We start from the raw sequence: 23,923 nt of genomic DNA, 5'->3' as shown, positions 1-23,923 counted from the left end.
CCTGAGTAAACTTGAGCTTTTGGAAATAATTGTCATTTTTAGATGTTGTCTCTGTTTATTCCACATTCAGCAACATAATTTTCAGATAATTCAAATATAACTTTTTTAACAGCTTTATTGTTCTTTTCATGAGGCTTAAAAAGATCAGAACGACAGGAAAGCCACAACGGTTACACCTGTTCATTATAGTATTATGAGGTGATGACATATAGTCCGTAGATCTTTTCACGTTAATGCAAGCCAGGAGGCATCTGTGATCAGAGTTAGACACTTTTGACCTTTGAGCGCCCTTGTTTTGACAAAATATTTTCAGACATTTGTGATTCACCCCTAAAATGACTAAAGGAAAAAAAGATCTTTAAGGATGTTCACAAGAGTTTTCTGATTATACATGTTACGAAGTCTTGGCTTACCAAGGGATAGAACAGCATCTAGATTAGTCTGAAAAGCGGAAGAACGGTCTATTCCCCTCTTCATTTTACTTCTTGCGTCTGACAATGGACACAGTTGCTCCCTGACAGAAGCCTCTTTCATTGCATTCAGCGAGCGACAGTAACACGAATACCCTTTATTTCTCTATTGTGTTTAACACGGTGCCTCAGTTGCCCTCCCTAGCTGTTCATTCCTAGTGCGGTCATGGGCCACTGGCGGCCACAGACCTCAGTCAACCTCAGTCTCTCGTGACCATTTAGGCTGCCTGTCAGTGAAAGCTCATTCGATTTTTCATTTCACGTTTGGTCTGAGTCAAAGGGTTCATGTCCATGCGTTAGAGCTATTGGAATGTCAGTGATCTTTGTGTGGATGATTATTTTTGTACACAGCAGGTATACATTCGTCAGAGTTTGATCCTTTGAAAAGTCACATCCATGGATGTATCTTAAATGACCTCTTAAGCAGCGGCAGGGAGCGGTGAGGAGTCTGGGTCAAGGTTGCATTGTAGATCCGGAGCAAGTCAAAATAAAGTCAAAAGCTCAACTTGAGGACAGGATTATATAGCTGTGACCTCACATAGTTGCCATATCATTACTTCACTCTGCACCCCCTGCCACCAAACCGGGAACTCTTCACTGTCAGGTATTGTACTTAAAGGGATACTCAAATTCTAAATTATACAAAAAGTGAGAAAATGGTACATGTTCCTGCTTAATATCCATATATATTTCATCTGTATGTTCCAATTATTTTACAAGATAATGAATTTTGAACTGTCTTAAACCTCCTGAGCCTTGAGCTCATCACAGTAACACTTGCCCCATCGAAAGCATCACAATATACGTTAGCGTGTAAACTAGTTGAATAGGTTTTGAATGATTCAAGCCAAGTTTTGGTAGATTTGCAGAGAATGCCTAGGCGTTGTGTGGCAGGAGGGTGCAGCAATGGTACATTGGCGCGCAGCCAAAATGGGGCTAACTGGCAAAAAAAACACACAGAGAGCTTAAAGGGGCTAACCCAGCCTGGACACAGGAGGCTAGCTGGCTGCTAAAGAGGACAAATGGGAGGTTGGCCGGCATGCAGTAAGCAGCCAGGATAACTGTGAGCCAAAAACATAAAAAAATAGCCATGGCAACAAACACGAACCCAGACGTAAGTATACCAAATTATCACGGTAGGCAAATTGGCTGCTAAAGAAGGTAAGAAAAAGACATATAAAAACTGTCGCATTGTAAAAAAAAAAATTTGGTTTTATTACCTTAACCTATAGATGGTGCGCTGCTCCTTATAAATAAAGGCATTAATGTAAAGGTAATCCTCCATTATGAAAAAAGTCCATACAACAAGAAAAAAAAATACTGTATGTCTTTACTTGCCGTTAGCTTGCAAATGGTATCACTAATTATATTGTTTGGGGCTTAGTTGTGCACCAAAACCGAATCCTTGGTTTCACTATTGCTCTCTGCCATGAGGCAAAAGAATTGCGTGCCTGGGAAAAACGTACATGTAATGAGAAAAGATTACTGATTAGCCTGACTTCCTGTTAGCTTGCTATCATTATCACTATTTCTGTTCTTTGGGCTGAGGTGTGCACGGACTCAGAATTTTTGGTCTCATCCTCACCCTCTGCCATGAGGCAAGAGAATTGCGCGCCTCACTCCGCACAGCCATACATTACATACTAATTGTATTCATGATATTCTTAATCTGGGCAGCACGGTGCAGTGGTTAGCGTGTGTGCAGCACAGTTCTAAGGTCTTGGGAACCTCCTGTGTGGGTTCGAATCCAGCTACCAACCTTCCTGTACGGAGTTTGCATGTTCTCCCCTTGCTTGTGTGGGTTTCCTCCGGGCACTCCGGTTTGCTCCCACGTTCTAAAAACATGCATTTCAGGTGAATTGGCCGGTCCAAATTGTCCCTAGGTGTGAATGAGCGAGTGAGTTGTCTGTCCCCGTGTGCCCTGCGATTGGCTGGCAACCAGTTCAGGGTGTCCCCTGCCCACTGCCCGATGACTGCTGGTATGGGCTCTGGCACCCCCGCGACCCTACTGAGGATAAGCGGTGCAGCTAATGAGATGAGATGAGATATTCTTAATGTTAAAATTCAGCAATTTTTCAAAAGAAAATCCAAAAAATGTGAAGTTAATGAGAAAGTACTCTCACATTGAGTAAATGTAATTACGTACTCTTATATTTTTATTCTATATTTCAATGATGAAATGTGAGGCACAGTTTCCCCCTGCCTGCATGTCACTGGTCCAAATATCATGCTGTGTAAAACTCACTTTTTTCTCTTCTGTAGCAATAGATTTGTGCTTAGTCCGACCTCATCAATCAAGGAAGTTTTAAATCTAAGCGGCTATGCTTTTTGATGGCTTGTTTTTACGTACGCCCCTTTTTCTGATCGCAGTTTTAGAAAGCTTAATAAATGTGTCGTCAATCTGCGTGGTACATTTCATAAATCAAGCATTGTGTCTGCACGTTCACTGGCGCCACCCAGGTGTCCATATGGATGTGAGTCAGTGCGGTGCTGCAAGAAAAACACGTCTGCTAACAGAGGACTTCCCTCAATAAATAATGGGGTTTGGAAAAAATGGCATTGAACAATGAATCAGTGTCCTCAATTTGGTATTTAAGGTTTTGAGGTGAGTCTGGTGAGTCTACTCTTACTTTTTGTATTGATCTGGGTCGCGGATGGAGCGTGAAGCTTTCTGGTTTCTCTGGCACTGGTGTATAAATAAAAGGTTTTCGATAGCTATTTGAGCCTCTCAAGCTCCACCTCAATTTGTGTTTAAAATTACTTCTTTAAGTTGTGAATTAACAGTGCTCATCACAATGGATGGCTTATTTTTCTGTGTACACCCAAGCATGCTTACCTCCAGATCTGTTCAAAATAAAAATAAAAAAAAATTTTTTAAAACTTGCCTTGTCACGTGAGATGAGGGAGTTAAATCCATAGGCAGACCAGCTACAGCTCTACGAATCAACCGAGCACTCCTCAAAGAATGTATTTCACAAAAGATTTTAAGCCCAAAGCTCACCTTCGATCATATCCATAAACATGGCTAACCTAGTGTAAATTGTATGCAACAGGAATTGAACCCGAGTAGTGACTGGTGAGTAGTTGCGCATTAGACATGATCTCATTTTCACACTATTTTTACTCATAGGTAAACAGTCTCTCCACTTCTTCACATGCGCATTAATAACCTCTGAGTTTAATATGTATGCATATCTAAAAGAGCTTCGATATTATTTTGGTGAATGACTTTGTTTCCTCCAATCTCTAGCATTCATTGGTGACGATTTGCATAGTGCATTCTGATCAGTTAAATCGTCTACACCTATTTACCTGTGCGTCAATAACCTCTCGGTTTGAGATTAATATGTACGTAAAATGTAAATGTAAATGGTCTCCATTTTTCCACTTTTCAAGTTACTGAAGACCTCCTAAAGCGCTTTACAATGTGCTTCACACTTACCCATTCACACACACTCACACACCGATAGCAGGGTCAGCCATGCAAGGCAACTACCTGCTTATCGGGGGCATTAGGGATTCAGTGTCTTGCCCAAGGACATTTAGACATATAACACGGAGGAGCCGGAAAGCTAACCTGAAAAAGATTTTCCTATTGATGCACTGGTGAAAAAGTGGAGAGACTATTTGTGATGAATGAAAGTTAATGAATGAATGTAGTTAATTTAGGCACATCACAAAAAAACATTAATTGCTAATTACCAAAGGGAACAACAAAATATTTACACAATAAAAACAGCTGAACAATACATGATAATGAGATTAGCTCTAATGCCTTTTCTTATGTCATCTGTACCGCTTGTGATCTAGTGGTATTGTGTCTGTGCTCTCACCCGCCACTACTTTGCTTTGATTCCACTTGTATACAATAGTTGTATACAATGTTTTGCAGTTTGAGCGAGCACCAAAGCTCCAACTGTGGACTTAATTGTATGCCCCTAATAGTACGGTGCGCCTTATGTAGGAAAAACATATGACAAATGACTATTTCGGGGGGTGCGCCTTATAATCTGGCACATCTTACAGTGTGTAAAATATGTTAAATGTTTAAAGACCCTCCTGACATAAATATATTGCAAAGTTCACACAAATACTTTTACTTGTACTACCCTATTTATAAGGTGTCTAATAATAGCTGTGGTATTTTTAAATTGTTTTTAACACCATAAAAAAACTGCAAATAATTCTGCTTCATTTTTATTTTCCGATACCTTTAAAATGTTGTTAAATAAAGTCTCGGTCAATGTTCTTCCAATCACTCTGTGATCTGGTGACAAATATGCGCTGGAACACATCCGACCTGGATACGGTGTGAATGAGGTCAAATCAAATTTATTTGCAAGGCATCTTTTTCTTGTGTATTTACTTGAGTTGATGTTTGCGATAATTTGATGGTATATTTTGCAATTGCTTGATCAATTAATAAATTGGATTAAAAAATATTATATATATATTTGTGTTTAACTGTCATGTTTACTCATTGCCCTCACCTGTGCCCGCTCGTTTGGCGCCAGGTGCTGCTTGTTGCTTGATTGATTCACATCCTATTTAAACTCAGTACTCCAGTCACTCTTTGTCAGTCCGTCAGTGAACCTCTGCATACGCAAGGCAAGCACTTTGACTCTGGCTCCCGTCTGTGCCATCTTCATCCACATCCTACTCGTCTGCTCCTGATTTTCTCGATCGTCTCCGGCTATTGACCCATTTTTGCCCCTTGACCACGTTCTGATCTCCCGCTCCGGCTATCGACCCGTTTTTGCCCCTGACCACGCTCCGATCTTCCGCCCCGGCGAATCACTTCCGCATCCCGATCACGCTCCGATCCCGTGAGCTGCTTGCTCCTCTTGTCCAGCGATCCCCGGATCACTGGCGTTTGTTTCCTTGCACCTGACTTCCTCGATATCCCAATAAACTTTTGTGTGAAACGTTACGCGTTTGGGTCTACCATCTGTTCCGGTTCTAACATCGACTTATAGTTTGCTGTACTATAGGAGCCCATTTTCGGCTGTTATCTAGCTGGTTCTGATTACAGGATTCCTGCGGAACCTTGAAAAGTCTTAAAAAGCATTAAATTCGTTATTCTATAAATAAGGCTTTAATTGGCTTTAAAATGTCTTGAATCCAATTTTTAAAAGTCTTCAAAATGTGAACACATACAATTTATATTTGTTTGAACTAGAAAGATTTAGTTGGGGGAAAAAAAATACATTTTTTCATGATTCATGATAAAAATGCTCATCAATGTAGCAGAGTTCTATGGCATTAGTAGTTACTGTATCTGTGGGTTTTTACTGAGGATCCATGATGTACTCTAAACATCCTTTTTATTTATTGTTATCCGTGTCTAAAACCTTGGAGTGGGCTATGCTTTTTAGGGGGAAAGTTTTCAAATGGACCAAAATGCAATTTAAAAACAAATTAAAATAAACATTTCTTTTAAATTGCCTCTAAATTATGAGGTGATTTTTGGTTTGTGTGTTTCAATTGCGGCTGTTGATTTCTTGGTCGAAAAAGTATTAAAGGAGTATTAGCAAGATAAGACTTTTGACGGAACGTTGAGGTTAAAAAAAAACTGCAAAAAAATCCACATCTGCCTTACAGTTTTGAGGTTTTGGTTTTGAATCAAGGCCCTTCCTATATGGCTTTTTATGAGTTTTTCCTTCCACATTTTATTAGGTCAATTTTAAAAGACTAAATTGTGCATACTGTAGGTTCAAATAGGAGCTAACTACTCATTTGACTCATACTGCAAATGGCTGCTGTCCTGGGGAAGTACCAAGCCCATCGTTGACTCCGACAAGTACCGGCCCTATCGAGAATGGATAGAGGAAGTATAAAGGGATAACTTGTTTACATAGCTGCTTTGTTTGAAGTTGTTTGCTTTGGCTGCCGTTCAATTTTCCCGGTAGGACACTGGCTGCACTGCGGTGAACTGTGTGCAACATATTATTTGCGTGTCTGTGGCCCAAAAAAAAGGGAAAGTTACAGCGGATGTGTGTCTATTATCTTCAACGGCACACTATAAAACTGACCTCCTGGCTGCTTGGACATACCTCACTAAAAATTGTGTGTATTTTTCCATATTCCATTTCATTCTTAAGAGTCGAAGCAATCAAATAGCTCTTACTTTTCTGCGTGATTTCCCCTTTGCTGCTACACCCTGTCAGTTGTGATTTGCAACGGCTACGATGAAGCCTCTTTCAAAAGGAAAATATCTGGAGATGATAAAGGGCAAATGCAAATCCATTTACTGGCACGAGAATTGTGAAATCACATGAAACTGAATGTAAAAAAAATGCTTTTTTCAGCACTTACACTGTGGTAGGTCACATAAGGCTAAAAATGCATGATGGGATAATAAAGGGGCAGTGTGTATTTTGAACCAAATAGTGATTTAAAAAATATTGATTCAAATAATACACCAAAAGTACATGCATTATCATTCAAAAATTTGTGTTTAAAACTTTTGTAGGTCAAGAATTTTGCATTAATTTTACACAATATTGTCAGGACCAGAACGGAAACAGGACCCACTTACGTTGCATTTCTTACAGGTTTTATTGGAAGAAAGAGAAAGGATTGCGCCCACGATCCGGTGATTGCCGGATTGTGGGCGCAGGGGTAAACCAGTGAAAGCTGTCGGGCCCTGCTGTTGAACAGAAGAGTGTGTTGTGTGACCCTGACCCGAGTGACATGGCTGCTTTCTCGTGTCCCGTTTCATCTGGAGGGACGAAAGCATGACCAACTTGGGTGCCGAGGCGCTTAACTTGTTTGGGTGTTTGGGCATTTGGGTTGGCCATGGTCCCCCAAACAATTTTGTGTTTGTTTTTTTAAATGATAAAAAAAAACCTCTTAAACTGAAAATTCAGACAATGCTAAAAATGAGCCGACCTGTTCTGCCATTATTCTACTTAGCACAAAAAGAAAAAAACATTAAATTTTGAAAACCCTCCTGGATAGCACACTCTAGCCTGCTCCTCGTTCATTGGCTCATCAATTATACTCCTCTGATTGGTTTTAGCTAAAGTCAAAAGCGGTAAAGTAGTAAATCTTTTCAATTTTGTGGTGTTGAGTCGCAAACATTCTCGTAAACAAATGTCCTATGCAACTCTTAATGAATTAAATTAGCGATATTGGCTCCTGCTTGTCAAGCCCAGAAGTCTTAACGGGATCCCTGCGGCTTTAAGAGGACCATGTTTTTTTTTGTCTTCTAACCTAGGGATCAGGAACCATGAGCCATAAAAACAAAATATTACAGTGTTTCTTTGAGAGAGCCACACCATATATTTTAAGACAAAATTCAACAAAAATGCCCAACCCAGTCTCCAGACAAAAGCTCATTCTTCTGTGCATTTTATTGCACTGTATGACGTTTGATGTTTTGATGAAATATATGAAATAATAAAAATGCCAGAGCCTTTGTCCCATATCAGCATAATTATACCACGTGAATGTTGTTGAGTCCCTCTTGTAGCAACTTAAGAGTGTTGAGGCCCGTTGTCCCAAAAAATGGTTTCAAAACAAGGTGCGAGCAAAGTTCTTTTGTAAAATTGTCAAAAAATACTGCAAACAAGAAAGATACCAACATCGCTAGAGAGATGCAAGTTCTTGTGTTATGTGTGCATAACTCCGCCCAAAACTAACTCTAACCCAATCAAATTGCTCTGAGTGCTTTGCTGGCGTTTTTGGGTATGGGTGTTCACAGTTCGTACTGTGGGTTTTCATCATAAAATTTCAACAGTGAACATATATTGTTTAAGATTCTATATAAAGTATTCCTTAGCGATATACAGACAAAATGGGATCGGTTGGTTTGACACGGTGATTATAAACTGTAGTTTGAGACTGTGCCCAATATATACTGGACCAAATCTTTTGTCTGTACGTGCTGTGCATGGTTTACGCTTGTAAATACTCAGTTTATATTTGGAACAATTCACAATAATAGTAAACCAGATGTGTCAAGAGGGGTGCGTGTGACCCTGGGCTTTTTTTTTCCCACTATGCTAATAAAAATGTAAATGCACCCCCACTACTCTAGGGGTCGTAGCGCTCTCATGGGCAGAGTGTGCGCTTGTGGTGAAGAAGTGTGGTTTACATTGAGCATTAGTGTAGCAGACCTTCAAGTTAAACTATGAAAACAATATTTACATGGATGATAAGACAGGCAGACAGAAACAGAGATAAAAAGACGAAGAAAAGTCTCCCTAAAGCCGAGGAAATGTGACAATGTGTGACTATGGATGAGGACAAGATCGGTGTCTAATTCTGTTGTCAGTGGAAAGGATGGAGCCAAATAAACTTGGATGTGATTTAAAGACTCTACACGCCAATCACGCTGAGTTACTTAAGGTTTTTTTGTTTTTTTTTAAACGTGCCAAACTAATGTGTAGATCCGGCACAGACGGAGGTGACCTGTCATTAGCAATATCAAGCAATCATTGTTTTGTCCCTACCAAGATTATGTGATCATCTCAAAAGTAATTGATCGATTAAAGCAGTTCAGAAGTTTAAAAACACTTTCTGTCCTCAAGTGCTGATGCATAGGACAAACGTCCTTTTACTCACAAGCATTTTTGTGCTTTGGTCCCCACCAATTCAGAAGCTATGTCTTTGTCTAATATTGCCAACAATTCTCTTGCATCCTTACTTCAGTAAACCAGCAACCATTGTTGGTATCATGTCATTGAGAAGGAGCTGAGATTTAATATGTGCTGCTTCAAAAAGAAGTGTAGGTAATGGAAAATGTTCTCATTGTAGCCATTGATCCACACATCAACTTTGTTCCCCGAAAAAATCAGTTTGAGTTATATTACCGTATTTTCTGCACTATCAGGTGCACCGGGTTATAAGGCGCACCCCCCAAAAAATAGTTTTTTGTCATATAGTTTCCATACATAAGGCGCACCGGACTGACTATAAGGCACTACAGCGGGAACATTCCGATGGCTCGCAAAGAGGCAAATACGTGTTTCAAACACGTATGGACACTGTGTCTGTACGATGTCACCAATCACTCAAATGCGTCATTCCACATATCATTAGGATGGTAAAACTCTTGGGATTCAAGAGATGTCAACCATTTCTTAGTTTCTATTTTGCTGGAAACTGTGTGGACAGCGAAGTAAGAATTTCATTGTGCAGGGAAAATCGATTCGACGGCTGCTTGCCTTAGTTGCGAGATCTTGCGACCCAATATTGATCCATATATAAGGCGCATGATCAGCTTTTGAACAAAAATAAAGGCTTTTAGGTGCACCTTATTGTGCGGAAAATTCTGTATATATTTCTGTTTTGCAGGTTTACACGTTCTTATTATTGTGTTCTGGAGTTAATGTTGGGTAACAGTTTGAATTATTATTTATTGTTGTTATCTAATTTAATTTTCCAGTACCATAGTGTATGACATTTTTTCAGTCAAAAATGTTAATATTTAAAGGATTTGTATTTCATGTTTAGATTTCAGAGACACTTAAAATCTATTTTATTACATTTGGTTTTTGTTTTCTTATATGTTAGGGCGGTTTGAGGTTAACTGTTGTAGGGGTGCATAGCACCCAGAGTGTCTGGCTGGTTAAAACATTTATTTTTCATTTCACTTAAAGTGATATAACATGTAAAGTTCTATTATCAAAACATTTTGATTCAAATATTTTGCTTAGGGCTTTTTTTTATTTTTCTCAATTGAATGTTCGTTTTAAAGCCGTTTTTATTAGTTGAAACTTCCTCGTTTAACTGAATTATGGCACTCTTGGGCTGCCATGATAACATGCTCTCACTGTAATAACCCGTAGCCTCCACAGACACTGCCGCTATGCTGCAAGTGGTTCGAGCTGAGCGAAAGGGGAGCTTGGAGGGGGGCGTGAGGTGTGCTCGGCATCAAACGGACTTAACCATTTCAAGGGAGTGGAGTATTTATCTCCTTTTTCTCCTTTTTATTTTTATTTTTTGTTTTAATCTGTTATCTTTTTTTCTTTTTCTTTGATCTATTTTTTGTTTTTTTCTTTTATTTTTTTAATTCATTTTTTCTTTTCTTTTTCCTTTTCCTGATTCTCTTCTTTTCAAAAGTATTAAGTGCGTTTTAGTCACCAAGTCTCAGTATTCTGTCTCCTTCCGTTATGCTCTTAGCACTCGTTTCGGGTGGCACGACAGAACGACATCTCGTTGGCATATGAAATACACACTGCCCCTTTAACTTTCATATTAAGGAAGGATCCTCAAACTTTAATCCTGGGGGCTGCAATTTCTGACGCTGAGTTTTTCACATTTTTGTTTTATTTTAATTTTTTACATTTTAACTTGCGTTTTTTTGTTATATTTAAGTCATTCCTGTCTTTTATTAAGTCATGTATAGCCCTTCATCACAAGGAGTCTCAAAGGGCTGCACAGACCACAGATTATTGCAAACTACAGACTCTTATTACATTATCCCCTGATCTAAAACCTACACGAGGGCAAGGAAAAACTTCAACGTGAGGAACATTAAGAAACCTTGAGAAGGGCCCGCACATGAGGTCACCCTCTTCCAGGATGACCAGGCTGCAATGGATGTTGCAATTACAAATACACAAATATTATCAACATGAAATGTAGGTTATTAAAAAGTAAGAGAATAGAGGTGTGTTTTAAGCATAGATTTAAAAAGTTTCACTGCTAAAAGATTGGTTGGGTTGAGTGTGGTGCTTGAGCACCCCCTAAAGCGGGCTGGTTACGCCCTTCACGTTAATAATGGTAATGTTATGCAGGCTGGCTTGGGGGCTGGGGGGCTCATGTAAGTTTTTCTATTCCTAAAGGTGCATGACAAAAAATAGCACTATTTAAGCCTACATTTTTTTCCCAGAGTGCAATCACATTGAGATTTATTGTGGACTTGCAGCAATAATTTTAACAAGGTGTGTGCCTGTGGGCCGGTTCCCCCGTCAGCCAAAAACTCCAATATGTTTCTGTGTGCTGTGTGTGGGTTAGGGCCATATTCAAGATCATATATTGGCCCCTCTTAAGGCCCCATATGGCTCGACTTAGAGCACATGACACAGCGAGTGATCTCACAGTGAGCCAATATGCCGCATGTGGCCTTGTCCTTGCACAGCTCCATTTGTGAAGGTGAATTTCGGTTGCAAAGCTTTTGGGGGTCTCATTTGGAGGAAAACAAAATGGAGGGGGAGGGGGGAAGTGAAAACGTCTGATGGAGACGTTTTACGTTCAGTTGTGAAAACATCATCACAGCTTCCCTCCCCCCTCATCTAAATTTGGGGCGTATGTTTCAGATTATGCCTAGTAAAGGATACATCAGTGCCATAAACTGTTAAAAGTCCAAATACTTCATAATTTAGTTCGTTTACTCCCAAAAGTGAGGTGTGCGCTTTGCAACTGTGAGTTTTAACTGCAATGGAAAGTAAAATCTGCAGCAGGACGCGAACTTCAGCCGTGCGGGTCACTTGTTTTTGTCTTCCATTCACAGGGCGACCTCTAGCGGCTCAAGTGTGTCATTGTCATCCATTGTGAGATGAAGGAACACTTTTTTGTGTCCACTTTGAGGTTTCTGTGTACTGTAGCAGCAAGATAACGGATTTATGTCAGCTCCATTTAGGTTAGGCTCATGTTATGTCAAATTAATAATAATTTATGTTGAACATGCATATTTATGTCATAGTTTGTGTATTTTTGCTTATTTTTTAACTAAAATGCGCTAAATAATGCACACTGACCCTTTAACAGTGTCATTAAACAAAAGAGCCTGTTAAATATATACTGTTAAACTCTATGAGTAAATAAAAATACACAAAACTAAAGAGGGTACGCACTAATGGGTTGGGACGCAAAAACATTTTTGATTTTATTTGCCTTTTAGGCAGGGTCATTCTAGAACTACCGTATTGATTGTAAAATAATGTGATACTGGCCAAACTTGTTCTGAGAGAGTAGAATGTCTTTCTGGGAAAACTGCTGAGTCAGCAAAACCAAAAATAACAATGATTACAAAATTAGCAATCTCCTGCCAACTACTTATTTGGATGAATGTTAGGTTTTTTTTTGTTTTATTATTTGTTACATTTTACGTTTTTTAAAACTTCACAAAACAACATATGTCATTAAATATATGTATATATGTGTATTTTCTCATTAGCATATAAAACAATATATAACAAGCATAATGACCCAACTTTGGCCTGCTTGGCGTTGGTGTGAGTTCTACTTGAGCGAAGTTGTTGGGTCCGTGGTTTGTTGAAATAGCGGCAAAGCGCCACTAGGGAGTGCCAAAGAGCAGTATGACCGCATGCAACTCCAGTGTCGTTTGTACACGAAGCAGCTGTTTATCGATTTTGTTGGTATTTATTGTGGGTGCCTTGACACGAAACCTAGCTAGGTGGGTCTCCAATAAGCTCCAGGGTTACCAGAGCAAGGTCATGATTTTCTATTAAAATTATTTCTTTTCGTCATGATTGAGTCTATTTAACTCTACTTCCAAAAAATAACTCTATAACAACATAGTGATAACATGATATGTTGTGTATTTTAGGAATGCATATCAAAACGGGTTCCCTTTGTGCTAATTAGTAACAAAAATAAGCTTTCAGCTTGAAAAAGGTTGGAGACCCCTGGTCTAGATAGACTAGGTAGACTAGATAATCTGTATCAGGGGTCTCAAACTAAATTTGGTTGGGGGCCGCTGAGGCTAGGGTCAGGGTGGGTTGGGCCAAATGCTGTTTTTTTTTCTCACAAAAACAGCGGTGATAAAAACATTCCGTGATTCTTAAAGGGACAGTGTTTTATATTTAAATGTCTAGATGTCACTATAATTTGTGGTCTAACTGAAAACTAGTCCAAAGAAGACTACTAACTACGGATACTGAAAGTGAGAGAAATTAGCACCTTTTTTCTTCCATATTTTTCCCAGCTTTTCACAAAGAGAGACAAATTAAGGATTTTTTTTAAGTGATAAAAATAGGGAAGAAGAAATAAGAAAAAGAGGCAAAAAAAAGGGAAAATGATAATTAAAAAGAAAAGTAGGGGAAAAGAAAGGGGAAAGGGAAATAAAGAAAAAAATAGAGGGAAAGACAGAAAAGAAAGGAATTAAAGAAAACAAAAAGACAAAAACAAAGAAAATGTAATTGTCACTCCTTTTTGTTTTTCTCTGTTATTTTTTTCCTATTTTCATTTTCTCTTCTTATTTTGTTCTTTTTGGCCATTTTATTTTATTTTCTAATTTACTTTTTCTTTTCTTTTTTCTTTTTCCATCTCTTCTTTTCAAAAGTATTAATGTGCGTTTTGGTCACCAAGTCTCCGTATTTTGTCTCCTTCCGTTGTGCTCGTAGCACTCGTTTTGGGGGGCACGACAGAACGACATATAAAATACACACTGCCCCTTTAACATTCATATTAAGGAAGGAGCCTCAAACTTTCATCCTGGGGGCTGCGATTGGCCCTCGGGCCTTGTGTTTGAGACCCCTGAATAGGTAGATAGATAATTTCTTTAAAATAAATAATTGTAATCTGCTGCCACCTACTGATTGGGATGAATGTTGAAGTTACGGCTGATCACCGGAAGAAAGCAAAGATATTGAACAATGGAATGCTCATATACAAAGCAATTTCCTGCAGCACACTGCTTGAAAAACACTGGCGTTATTATCGAAGACATTCGTTAGATTTTAGATTTTGGCAACTGGAAATAAATTTCAAAGACGCTTGCGTTCCTTCTGTATTTTCAGGGATGATTTTGACGAGGAGGGCTTTTGCCAGCCGTACAGAGGCATCGCCTGCGCCCGTTTCATCGGCAACCGCAGTATTTTTGTGGACTCGCTGCAGATGCAAGGCGAGATCGAGACCCAGATAACAGGTAAGGCAAAATCTTTTAAAGGGACGGTACTGTGCTGCACATACGAACACCCGTTTATTGCAGGGGTTACGTTCCAGAAAGAACTAGTTATAGGCGAAATACGTGAAGTACAATAATGCAATACAATGCATCGGAATCCAAGAACAAAACCTTTTATACGACCAAGCATTCGTCTAACAAATAACGGTACTGTATACTGTAAACATTTATTATTTAGTTATGATCAACAAGCATAATAGCCTGGAGTTGCCGGGCATTCTACTTGAGTGAGGTTGTTGGGGCAGTGGTTTGTGGAAAATGTGCTAGAGCCGCATGGCCGTATGCAGCCCCTGAGCCGCTTGTACACGAAAGCAGATGTTTATTGATTTTTTTTTTTTGTTATTGCTAGTGCCTTGACACCAAACTTAGCTAAAAACATCCCCAGAGGCCTGACCTTTAGGTAAATAACATTGGTATTACAAAAGTCAATTCCATTGAAGTTGGGAAAAAGTTTAAAATGTCAGTAAAATTAGAATAGAATGACTTGCAAACCTTTTCTAACCCATATTTAAATGAATACACCACAAAGACAAGATTATCCATGTTCAAACTCATAAACTTTATTTCCATAAGCAAATAATGATAAACTTAGAATTTTATAATTGCAACAAGTGCCAAAGTAGTTGGGAAAGGGGCTTCTTCACCATTGTGTTACATCACCTTTCCTTTTAATAACACTCAATAAACGTTTAGGAAGTGAGGAGACTAGTTGTTGAATCGTTGATAGTGGAATCCTTTCCCATTCTTGCTTTATGTACAGCTTCAGCTGTTCAACAGTCCGGGGTCTCCTTTGTCTTATTCTGCGCTTTATAATGCGCCACACATTTTCAATGGGAGACAGGTCAGGACTGCAGGCAGGCCAGTCAAGCACCCGCACCCTCTTACTACGAAGCCACGCTGTCGTGAGACGTGCAGTGTGTGGCTTGGCATTATCCTGCTGGAAGAAGCAAGGGCGCCCATGGTAAAGATTCTGTTTGGATGGCAACATACTTTATTCCAAAACCTGAATGTACTTTTCTGCATTAATGGTGCCTTCACAGATGTGCAGGTTACCCATTCCTTGGCCACTCATGCACCCCCATACCATCACAGATGCTGGCTTTTGCACTTTGCGTGCATAACAGTCTGGGTGGTTCTGTTCTTCTTTGGACCGGAGGACACGACGTCCACAATTTCCAAACACAATTTGGAAAACTGACTCATCAGACCACAGAACACTTTTCCACTTTGTATCAGTCCATTTTAGATGGGCTTGGGCCCAGAGAACCCTGCGGCGTTTCTGGATGTTGTTGATGAATGGCTTACGCTTTGCAACATAAAGTTTTAACCCACACTTACGGATATAGCGTCGAACTGTATTGACTGACAGTGGTTTTCCAAAGTGTTCCTGAGCCCATGTGGTGATGTCCTTTACACATTGATGTCGGTTCTTAATGCAGTACCGCTTGAGGGCTCGGAGGTCACGGGCATTCAATAATGGTTTACGGCCATGCCGTTTACGCACAGTGATTTCTCCAGATTCCCTGAACCTTTTCACAATATTATGGACTGTAGATGATGATATCCCTAAATTCCTTGCAATTGTACTTTGAGGAATGTTGTTTTTAAACTGTTCAACAATTTGCCCACGCAGTTGTTCACCAAGAGGTGAACCTCGCCCCATCCTTGCATGTGAATGACTTAGCTTGTTCGGGTCTCCCTTTTTTATACCCAGTAACAACTCTCACCTGTTGCTAATTCATCTGTTCACCTGCAAATAGTTGGTTGATTTCCATTCATCCACTTTCTGAGTAGTTATTGACACCTGTCCCAACTATTTTGGCACGTGTTGCTGTCATCAAATTACAGAGTTGATGATTTTCTCCCAAAACAATAAAGTTTATGAGTGAAGACAATAAATATGTTGTCTTTGCTGTGCATTCATTTAAATATGGGTTGAAAAGAATTTGCAATTTACTTGGATCAATTTTTATTTGCAATTAACACACTTTCCCAACTTCATTGGAATTGAGTTTTGTAGTTTCATCAATGTTTTCTGGTAAATTAGTGGTAGCCGGCAAATACAGCTACAGTGGGTGCTTTGCAAGTGGCGCTTGGCTTTGGCGAGATCCAGTGGACCTGTTTAGAACAACTGTCATACCTGTCAACTTGTACGTTTTTGCCATACAAAGTAAGTTTATTATGCATTTTAAGACGTGTACGACTTACAAGAAAATCTGTACGGAAAAACGCAAATTTGTCAATCATGGGTACCATCCGATACACACCGACTATCACGAAACGGCAAATCAGTCAAGTCAAACGAGTTCGAGTTGTGTAGTGAAAGGAAGTCCGTCTCTTTTTAGAGAACCGGCTTTTTCGGCTCAACTCATTAAAGAGAGCCGGGTCTCAAACGGCTCACTTGCTTTGCATTGTATTCTGAATTATTATGTAGTATAAAGAAATTAAGAAAAAAAAGGAAGTATAAAAGGAGAAAATGAAAAAAGACAGGTTTGTGGTTATCCCTTTAATCAATATATTACCAACAATAATTGAATGCAGAAAATGAATTCATAATTTGAATATGAAAATGTATTATTCTACTTAATTATATTTGCATGTATTTTTTCCTTCTACAGTGAACGTCCAAACTACTTAATTGTTGAACTTTTTTATAATAAACCTCATTCATGTCGAGCAACAGAACAAAATGTTTAATTAACAATATTTATGATATAAGGAAACACATGTACAATATAACATGTTAAACTACATAAATAAACACGTTTAAAAAAATATATATATGGTGTAGGATTTTTTTGTATTTTGTAAGGGAAAATACGACAGTAAGGGCATGGAGCCGTGGAGGTTGACAGGTATGAACTGTGTACATTAAAAAAAAAAATTGTTCATACGCATACACACACGCACGCTAATTGTATATATAAATTTAGATTAGATGTCGATAACTACTATCTTCAAAACTGTTTAGTAGGGGCACTATTTCTTATGGTGTGTCTTGGGCAAGTACAGCCTGGTGGCACCCATGCCTCTCCAGGCTAACATGTTTCGACTCGGTGTCAAACCGGGGACCTTTCCCATGTTAGGCGAATGTGTTAATATCTCATTTAAATAGTAACTATTATTTAATCCGCACCAATTTAGAATACCATACTCAAACCTGAATTACACCAATTTTTAAACCGTTTTGAGAACAAATGATTCAATAAATGTATATAATTGTCCAGCTCTAGGTAGTAACCTTCTCAATAAAAAAATGTTTTTTTTTCACAGTCAATAACAACAATACAATCATTTAATAATTCCCTTCTTACATTTACGTATGTTGAAACTTATTTTAAAATCTCTCATAATCCCTGGAGTGCCATCATGTACCCTATTTGAGAACCATTATTGAGATGAAGCTTAATATCCCGTGTCAAACTCATGGCCCGCGGCTCAAATGTGGCCCACCATATCCTTTTGTGTGGCTGGCGAGACCATGCTGAGAGAGGCACAAGAATAAAATGAGCCGCATTGCGTCAACAAGAACCTGCAGTTCTAAACAGGTCCACTGGATGTCGCCAAAGCCAAGCGTCACTTGCAAAGCACCCACCGTAGCTGTGTTTGCCGACTACCATTCATTTACCAGAGAACATTGAGGAAACTCATACGTATGTTATTTACCTCAAATTAAAGTCAGACGCGCTGTTTAAGGCAATATGATAAACACAAAATTGAAGGAGAAAAAAACAACACTTGGGTGTCTTTGTAGAAGTTTAAAGCTGTCAGAACAGAACAAATGGTAGACCCAATCGCGTAACGTTTCACACAAAAGTTTATTGGGATCTCAAGGAAACAAACGCCAGCGATATGGTGATCGCTGGACAGGAGGAGCAAGCAGCTCACGGGATCGGCGCGTGATCGGAATGGGGAAGTGCTTCGCCGGGACGGAAGATCGCAGCGTGGTCAGGGGCAAAACGGGTCGATAGCCGGAGCAGGAGATCAGAGCGTGGTCAAATGGACAAAACGGGTCAATAGCCAGAGAAAAACGGGAAAATCAGGAACGGACGAGTAGGAAATGGATGAAGACGGGACTGACGGAAGCCAGAGTCAAAGTGCCTGCCTTGCGTATGCAAAGGTTTCCTGACGGACTAACAAGTAGTGACTGGCGTACTGGGTATAAATAGAATCAATTAGGCAACTAGCTGCAGTTGGCGCCAAACGAGCGGGCACTGGTCAGTGCAATGAGTAATCATGACAAAAGAAGCTTTAGCTCCTTTCTATAAGAGACTTAAAATCTAACAGCGAGGTTCCCAAATTCAGGTAAACAATTTCATAAGAAAATTAAAATCCAGAAGGACTTTTAAATCATTTAATCAAACATTTAAATTAGTGTTTGTATTTCTTTGTACTTTATGTTTGTGTTTTTACAAATGCACAATTGATAAACACTTCAAGAGATTGAATATGAGTGAAAGAAAAAATATTGGAGGAAAAAAAAACCTCAATAATTGTTTTATAATCAAATCTTACATCCTTAAATCATAATTGATCCCAAGAGCCAAGAAGAGATCCGCAGGTTTAAGATTGTTTTCGATTCGGGCCCCAGTGCTGTGGAAATCTCTTCCCCCTGAGATTCAATCTGCAATCTCAGTAGAACTGTTTAAATCTAGGCTTAAAACACTACTATTCTATAGCATATGAATAACCTAGATTTTATGTTCACAATATCTGTGTATTATTTGTTATTGCAACATCCATTGCAGTCTGGTCATCCTGCAAGGGGGGTTACCTCATGTGCGGTCCCTTCTCAAGGTTTCTTCATTTTCCTCATGTGGAGGTTTTTGAGTTTTTCCTTGCCCTCATGTAGGTGTTAGATCAGGGGATGGTGTAATAATAGTCTATGGTTGGCAATAATCTGTGGTCTGTGCAGCCCTTTGAGACTCTTTGTGATTAAGGGCTTGACTAATTTAATTATCATGAGCCTCCAAAAAGACCCCCCATCCCTCCAGCTAACGCAAATGTTTTATGCCATTAATTGACTAGTCCCCCTGTGAGAATTTTTTTTTCTACCATGTGGCCCCGAAGCTAAAATGAGTTCAACACCCCTGCTTTATATGTTAGCGATTCAACTGATGATGTCAGCCTCTGGATAAACACGATCGTCAGCATTTACGATGCCGCGTAATTGAGAGGGCTGTGTAAGCAGCCTACGAATGGAGGCTTTTCGGATAGCTGCAACACATATAATTGGTCTTGTTTAGCCGTTTATATTAAAAAAAAAAATCTTCTATTTGAAAAACCTGGTTTGGCAACAAGCCCGTTTTATGCCATTCCCTTTTAATTGCTTGTCCTCTCGCCCGCAAAAAAAAGCTCCTTTTGTGATAAAGCTCACCGCAGAGAAGCATGTGTTTGCAATAACTGCACAGTCTATGAATCATGCTCTTACGCTGCAGCTTTTTATTGTCGGTTGAACACTTTGATCCGTGAGACATGGGCACGGTTAACAATAAAATTGCAGCATTTGTGTTTTCTTTCTTTTTTTTTTTATTAACGTGATTTATTGTCTGTCACCAAAATCTTCAAAGTAAACAAAGAAAAATGTAAAAAAGTGACTAGCTAGAGCAGGGGTGTTAAACAGGCAGCCCGCGGGCCAGATCAGGCCCGCTAAGGGATTGAATCCGGCCACGAGACGACGCAGAGAGAAGCGCAAGACAAAAACGAACCGCAGGTTGAAATATGTCCACTTGATGTTGCCAAAGCCAGGTGCCTCTCACAAACGCTGTACTTGTATTTCTCTTTCTCTCTCCCTCCCTTTTTCTCTCACTCTCTATCTCTCTCTCTTTCACTCTCTGTTTCTTTTTTCTGTTTTGTTCCTCTTTGTCTCCCTCTCTCTGTGTGTCTTTTTACCTTCATTTGCTCTCCTTCTTCCTTTTCCTTCTCTTTCTCTTTTCTTACTTTCTCTCTCCTTCCTTCTCTCTTTGTACCTTTCTCTCCTTCTCGCCTTCTCTCTTTCTCTCATCTTTTTCTCTTTATATTTCTCTTTGTATTCCTTTCTCTCTCTCTGTTTCTTTCCCCCTCTCTCACTATTTCTCTTTTTATCACATTTGTTTCTCACATTATCTCTCTCTCTCCCTCTGTCTCTGTCTCTCTCTCTTTTTCCTCCCCTTTTATTCTGTCCCTCTCTTTCTCTTATTTCTTTCCCTCTCTTTTTTTTTACTAATCTACTAGTCCGGCCCTCAAGAGAATGTTTGTTCTATGGTGTGGCCCCCGAGTTAAAATGACTTTGACACCCCTGATCTAAGGTGAAGGAAAACCAGTGTGGAATGAGCACAGCATGGCAGCAAGATTGCCAGACATACATGGGTATGGATTTCGCTATGTAAAACCCATGGAATATTTATAAAAACAAACATTGGTTTGATAGTTCATGTATTTTTGCCTACTCGCCAGATCAATGTTTTCTTGTTTTACCGTGTGAGGGTTTTTTGTACCACTAGGAGGTACTAAATACACTGTCTGTATAACATGGGTAGTTTTTAAGACAATAGTGACATCAGGTCAAATAATTTTAAAATATAACTTGTAACTCAATTTTTTTGCCCAAAAGTGACTTTTTCCTCTCGGTTTCGTCCCCAGCGGCCTTCACTATGATCGGAACGTCCAACCACCTGTCGGACCGCTGCTCTCAGTTCGCCATCCCCTCCCTGTGTCACTTCGCCTTCCCTACTTGCGACCGCAGCTCGGGGGCCGACAAACCTCGAGACCTGTGCAAGGACGAGTGCGAGATCCTGGAAAATGACCTCTGCAAAACGGAGTACATCATCGCCCGCTCCAACCCCATCATACTGAAAAGACTCAAGTTGCCCAACTGCGAGGATCTGGCGGTCTCGGACAGTCTCGAGGCAGCTAACTGTCTCAGGATCGGCATCCCCATGGCCGAGCCCATCAATAAAAGTAAGGCGACTGCGTTACCGACTTCTAAACCATCTAACACAGGGGTCTCAGACTCAATTTACTTTGGTGCTGCCGGAGAGTCTTGGTGAGGTTGGGCCACGAAAAAGTTCTAGTAAAAACATTCTACTGTATTCAAATATTGTTTTTTTTTATTCCCTTCGGAATAAGATCCAAAACATTAAAACATTTTAAGAAAATCCATCAATTATTCAGCAATTAATCCTTAATCTGCAGGGCTGTACTTAAAGGGACAGTGTGTAAAGAAATATATATATATATATATATATATATATATATATATATATATATATACCGGAGACATATCCCCCTAGTGGGAGGTGGCTCAAGAACCCATTCACATTTCTGACTCTTTCTGGGAGAATAATACAGGAGAGAGGTTTCCCAGCCCCTCGCTCAACCCAACTGATGTGTTGGGAGTCATTAGGTGACTAAAGCCCCCAATTCCAACCCCTAATGCCGAGCGCCAAGCAGGGAGGCAATGAGTACCAATTTTGTAAGTCTTAGGTATGACCTGGCAGATGTTTGAACCAGCAACCTCCCAGTGTCGGGGCGGGCGCCCTACCCCCAAGGCCTGGTAAGAAATGTAATTTTAAAAAAAATAATATTGATTTACTTTTATTTGTCCCCAAAAGTCCAATATTTGAATAAAGAAAGGGAAACAAATATTCTTTTAATCCGATTAATCGGAAAAAAATTGTCAGACTAAAAAACTGTTTAAACAATCGTTTGTTGCAGCCCTAAGAACCACATTTTGACTTTAAAATGTTGCTCTTAAGTGCTACTACAAAAAAGTTTTCAAAATCTGAAAATTCTCTGTCCATTTTGAAAAAGTGATTGCCGAAACTATATTGTCTTGTTCAGATCACAAGTGCTACAACAGCAGCGGTTCCGAATATCGCGGCACCATCAGCAGGACCAAATCGGGCCGTCAGTGTCAACCGTGGAATTCGCAATACCCTCACAGCCACAACTTCATGGCCGTCCGCTACCCGGAGCTGAACGGGGGCCACTCGTATTGCCGCAACCCGGGGAACAGACACGAGGCCCCCTGGTGCTTCACGCTGGACGAGGGAGTCCGCATGGAGCTCTGCGACATACCTGTTTGTGGTACGGCAACGTTTAGGTTCTGATGTTTGTCGAGGTCTCTAAAGATTTCTAAATGTATGGCTTTTTTCTTCAGATCATAAAGAAAAGTCTGCCGGTGGTAACATGGAGATCTTGTACATCCTGGTTCCGAGCGTGGCTATCCCATTGGCCATTGCTTTGCTCTTCTTCTTCATCTGCGTGTGCCGCAATAACCAAAAGTCTGCCAGGCCTCCTCCAGCTCGCCAGCCCAAACCAGTTCGTGGGCAGAATGTCGAGATGTCCATGCTCACGACAGCGTACAAGCCGAAGGTGTGTGAAATGAACCAACGTTCTGCTCTATGTCTGCCTACGTTAGCCTAAAAGTTCCATTTTTTTTGTTTTAAGCATATTTACAGAAGGGGTTGTTGCACGAAACCAAGATAAGGGATTAAGCTGCGATACATTTAGTATCTTGCGTAGCGAATATGGGTGGTGAATAAATTATTCTAACAGTTTATTGACCAATTGAATTAAAGAGCCTAGTTTATTCTTTTGTAAACTCGTCTCGCCTTTTTGGAGCACCACATACGTTTTTAGATCATTATGTCAGGAAAACGGATGAAAATCCTTGTTTAGTTATTCTGAAGGGCGGCTACACACACTAGGTGAATTTTTTTTACCGTTTTAATAGTTCCATATACTTTAATCAAGACACACACACTCTTGGATTTATGGACATCTTGTTTAGTAAAAATCTACTGAAGAAGCTTGAATAGAACACAAAACAATAATAAGAAAATAAAACCGAGACAATTAGAAGTTGAGAACTTACTCTGGCACCATTTGGATAGACACCAACATTGGCTTGATTATTTTGTTATTGTATTTTGATCGAGTTCCCCATTTTACGTCACACCAATACGTAGCAACAATGAGATGTTCTGCTAAGTTCTGCGTCGATGAAGATGAAGGCCCAGTCTTTATGTCCTCAGCTGTAGACCGATGAGGGATCCTGGTAGGCTCGAGAGCCGGTTGGGACGAGGACCACCGGATGCAGAGTGTTGAAGGAGAGGTTGACTGCTGGTGGTTTGAGGCTTCTCTGAGGTCGCTGGCTTGGTCCCACTGGTTTGGCCGCTAGCTTGATCAAGCTTGGCTGCCGACCTAGCAAAGCTCGCCGGCTGCCTGTTGAGCAGAGACCTGGCCAGGACCGGCCAGGGCCTTGGTCCAGCTTTTTAATCTTGTTAGGACATCCCTCCTGCCATGTGGCTGGCCAAAATCAGACTGCCCTTGCAAGGTGTGACGTGTACCAGTTCTTGGTTCCAGTCTCCTGGGAGAGGCCGACCCCCCTGTGGTGTAGTTGTCACGGAGACCTTTGATGCGGACATGCCGAAAACGCCCCCCGCCCCAACCTCACATTCCAGCAATGTCAGTCAGATAACATTTCTATGTTATTGACTTCAACCACAGTATTCACTTCACATGTTTTGAAATTGCTTGATCATTTTCTGACTTGGCAAAACGAGATTCTGACCAAGTGTTGAATACTCCA

At 40.1% G+C, this 23,923-nt stretch overlaps 1 protein-coding gene across 1 annotated transcript in view; it reads left to right on the top strand.

The window, feature by feature from the left end:
* Window positions 1-23,923, top strand: part of ror1 (receptor tyrosine kinase-like orphan receptor 1) — a 181,304-nt gene that overhangs the window by 141,626 nt on the left and 15,755 nt on the right. The window contains exons 5-8 of the mRNA XM_088349949.1: window positions 14,183-14,310; window positions 20,971-21,288; window positions 22,171-22,416; window positions 22,490-22,704. Coding sequence (XP_088206075.1) covers window positions 14,183-14,310; window positions 20,971-21,288; window positions 22,171-22,416; window positions 22,490-22,704 — 907 coding nt within the window. The remainder of the gene's footprint in view (window positions 1-14,182; window positions 14,311-20,970; window positions 21,289-22,170; window positions 22,417-22,489; window positions 22,705-23,923) is intronic.

The sequence above is a fragment of the Urocampus carinirostris genome, chromosome 12 (assembly GCF_059441175.1).
Source record: "Urocampus carinirostris isolate Australia breed hairy pipefish chromosome 12, RoL_Ucar_1.0, whole genome shotgun sequence".
In the NCBI taxonomy this organism is placed as follows: domain Eukaryota; kingdom Metazoa; phylum Chordata; class Actinopteri; order Syngnathiformes; family Syngnathidae; genus Urocampus; species Urocampus carinirostris.
The sequence above is the reverse complement of the archived record's forward strand: the minus strand, read 5'-3'. Positions and strand labels throughout refer to the sequence as shown.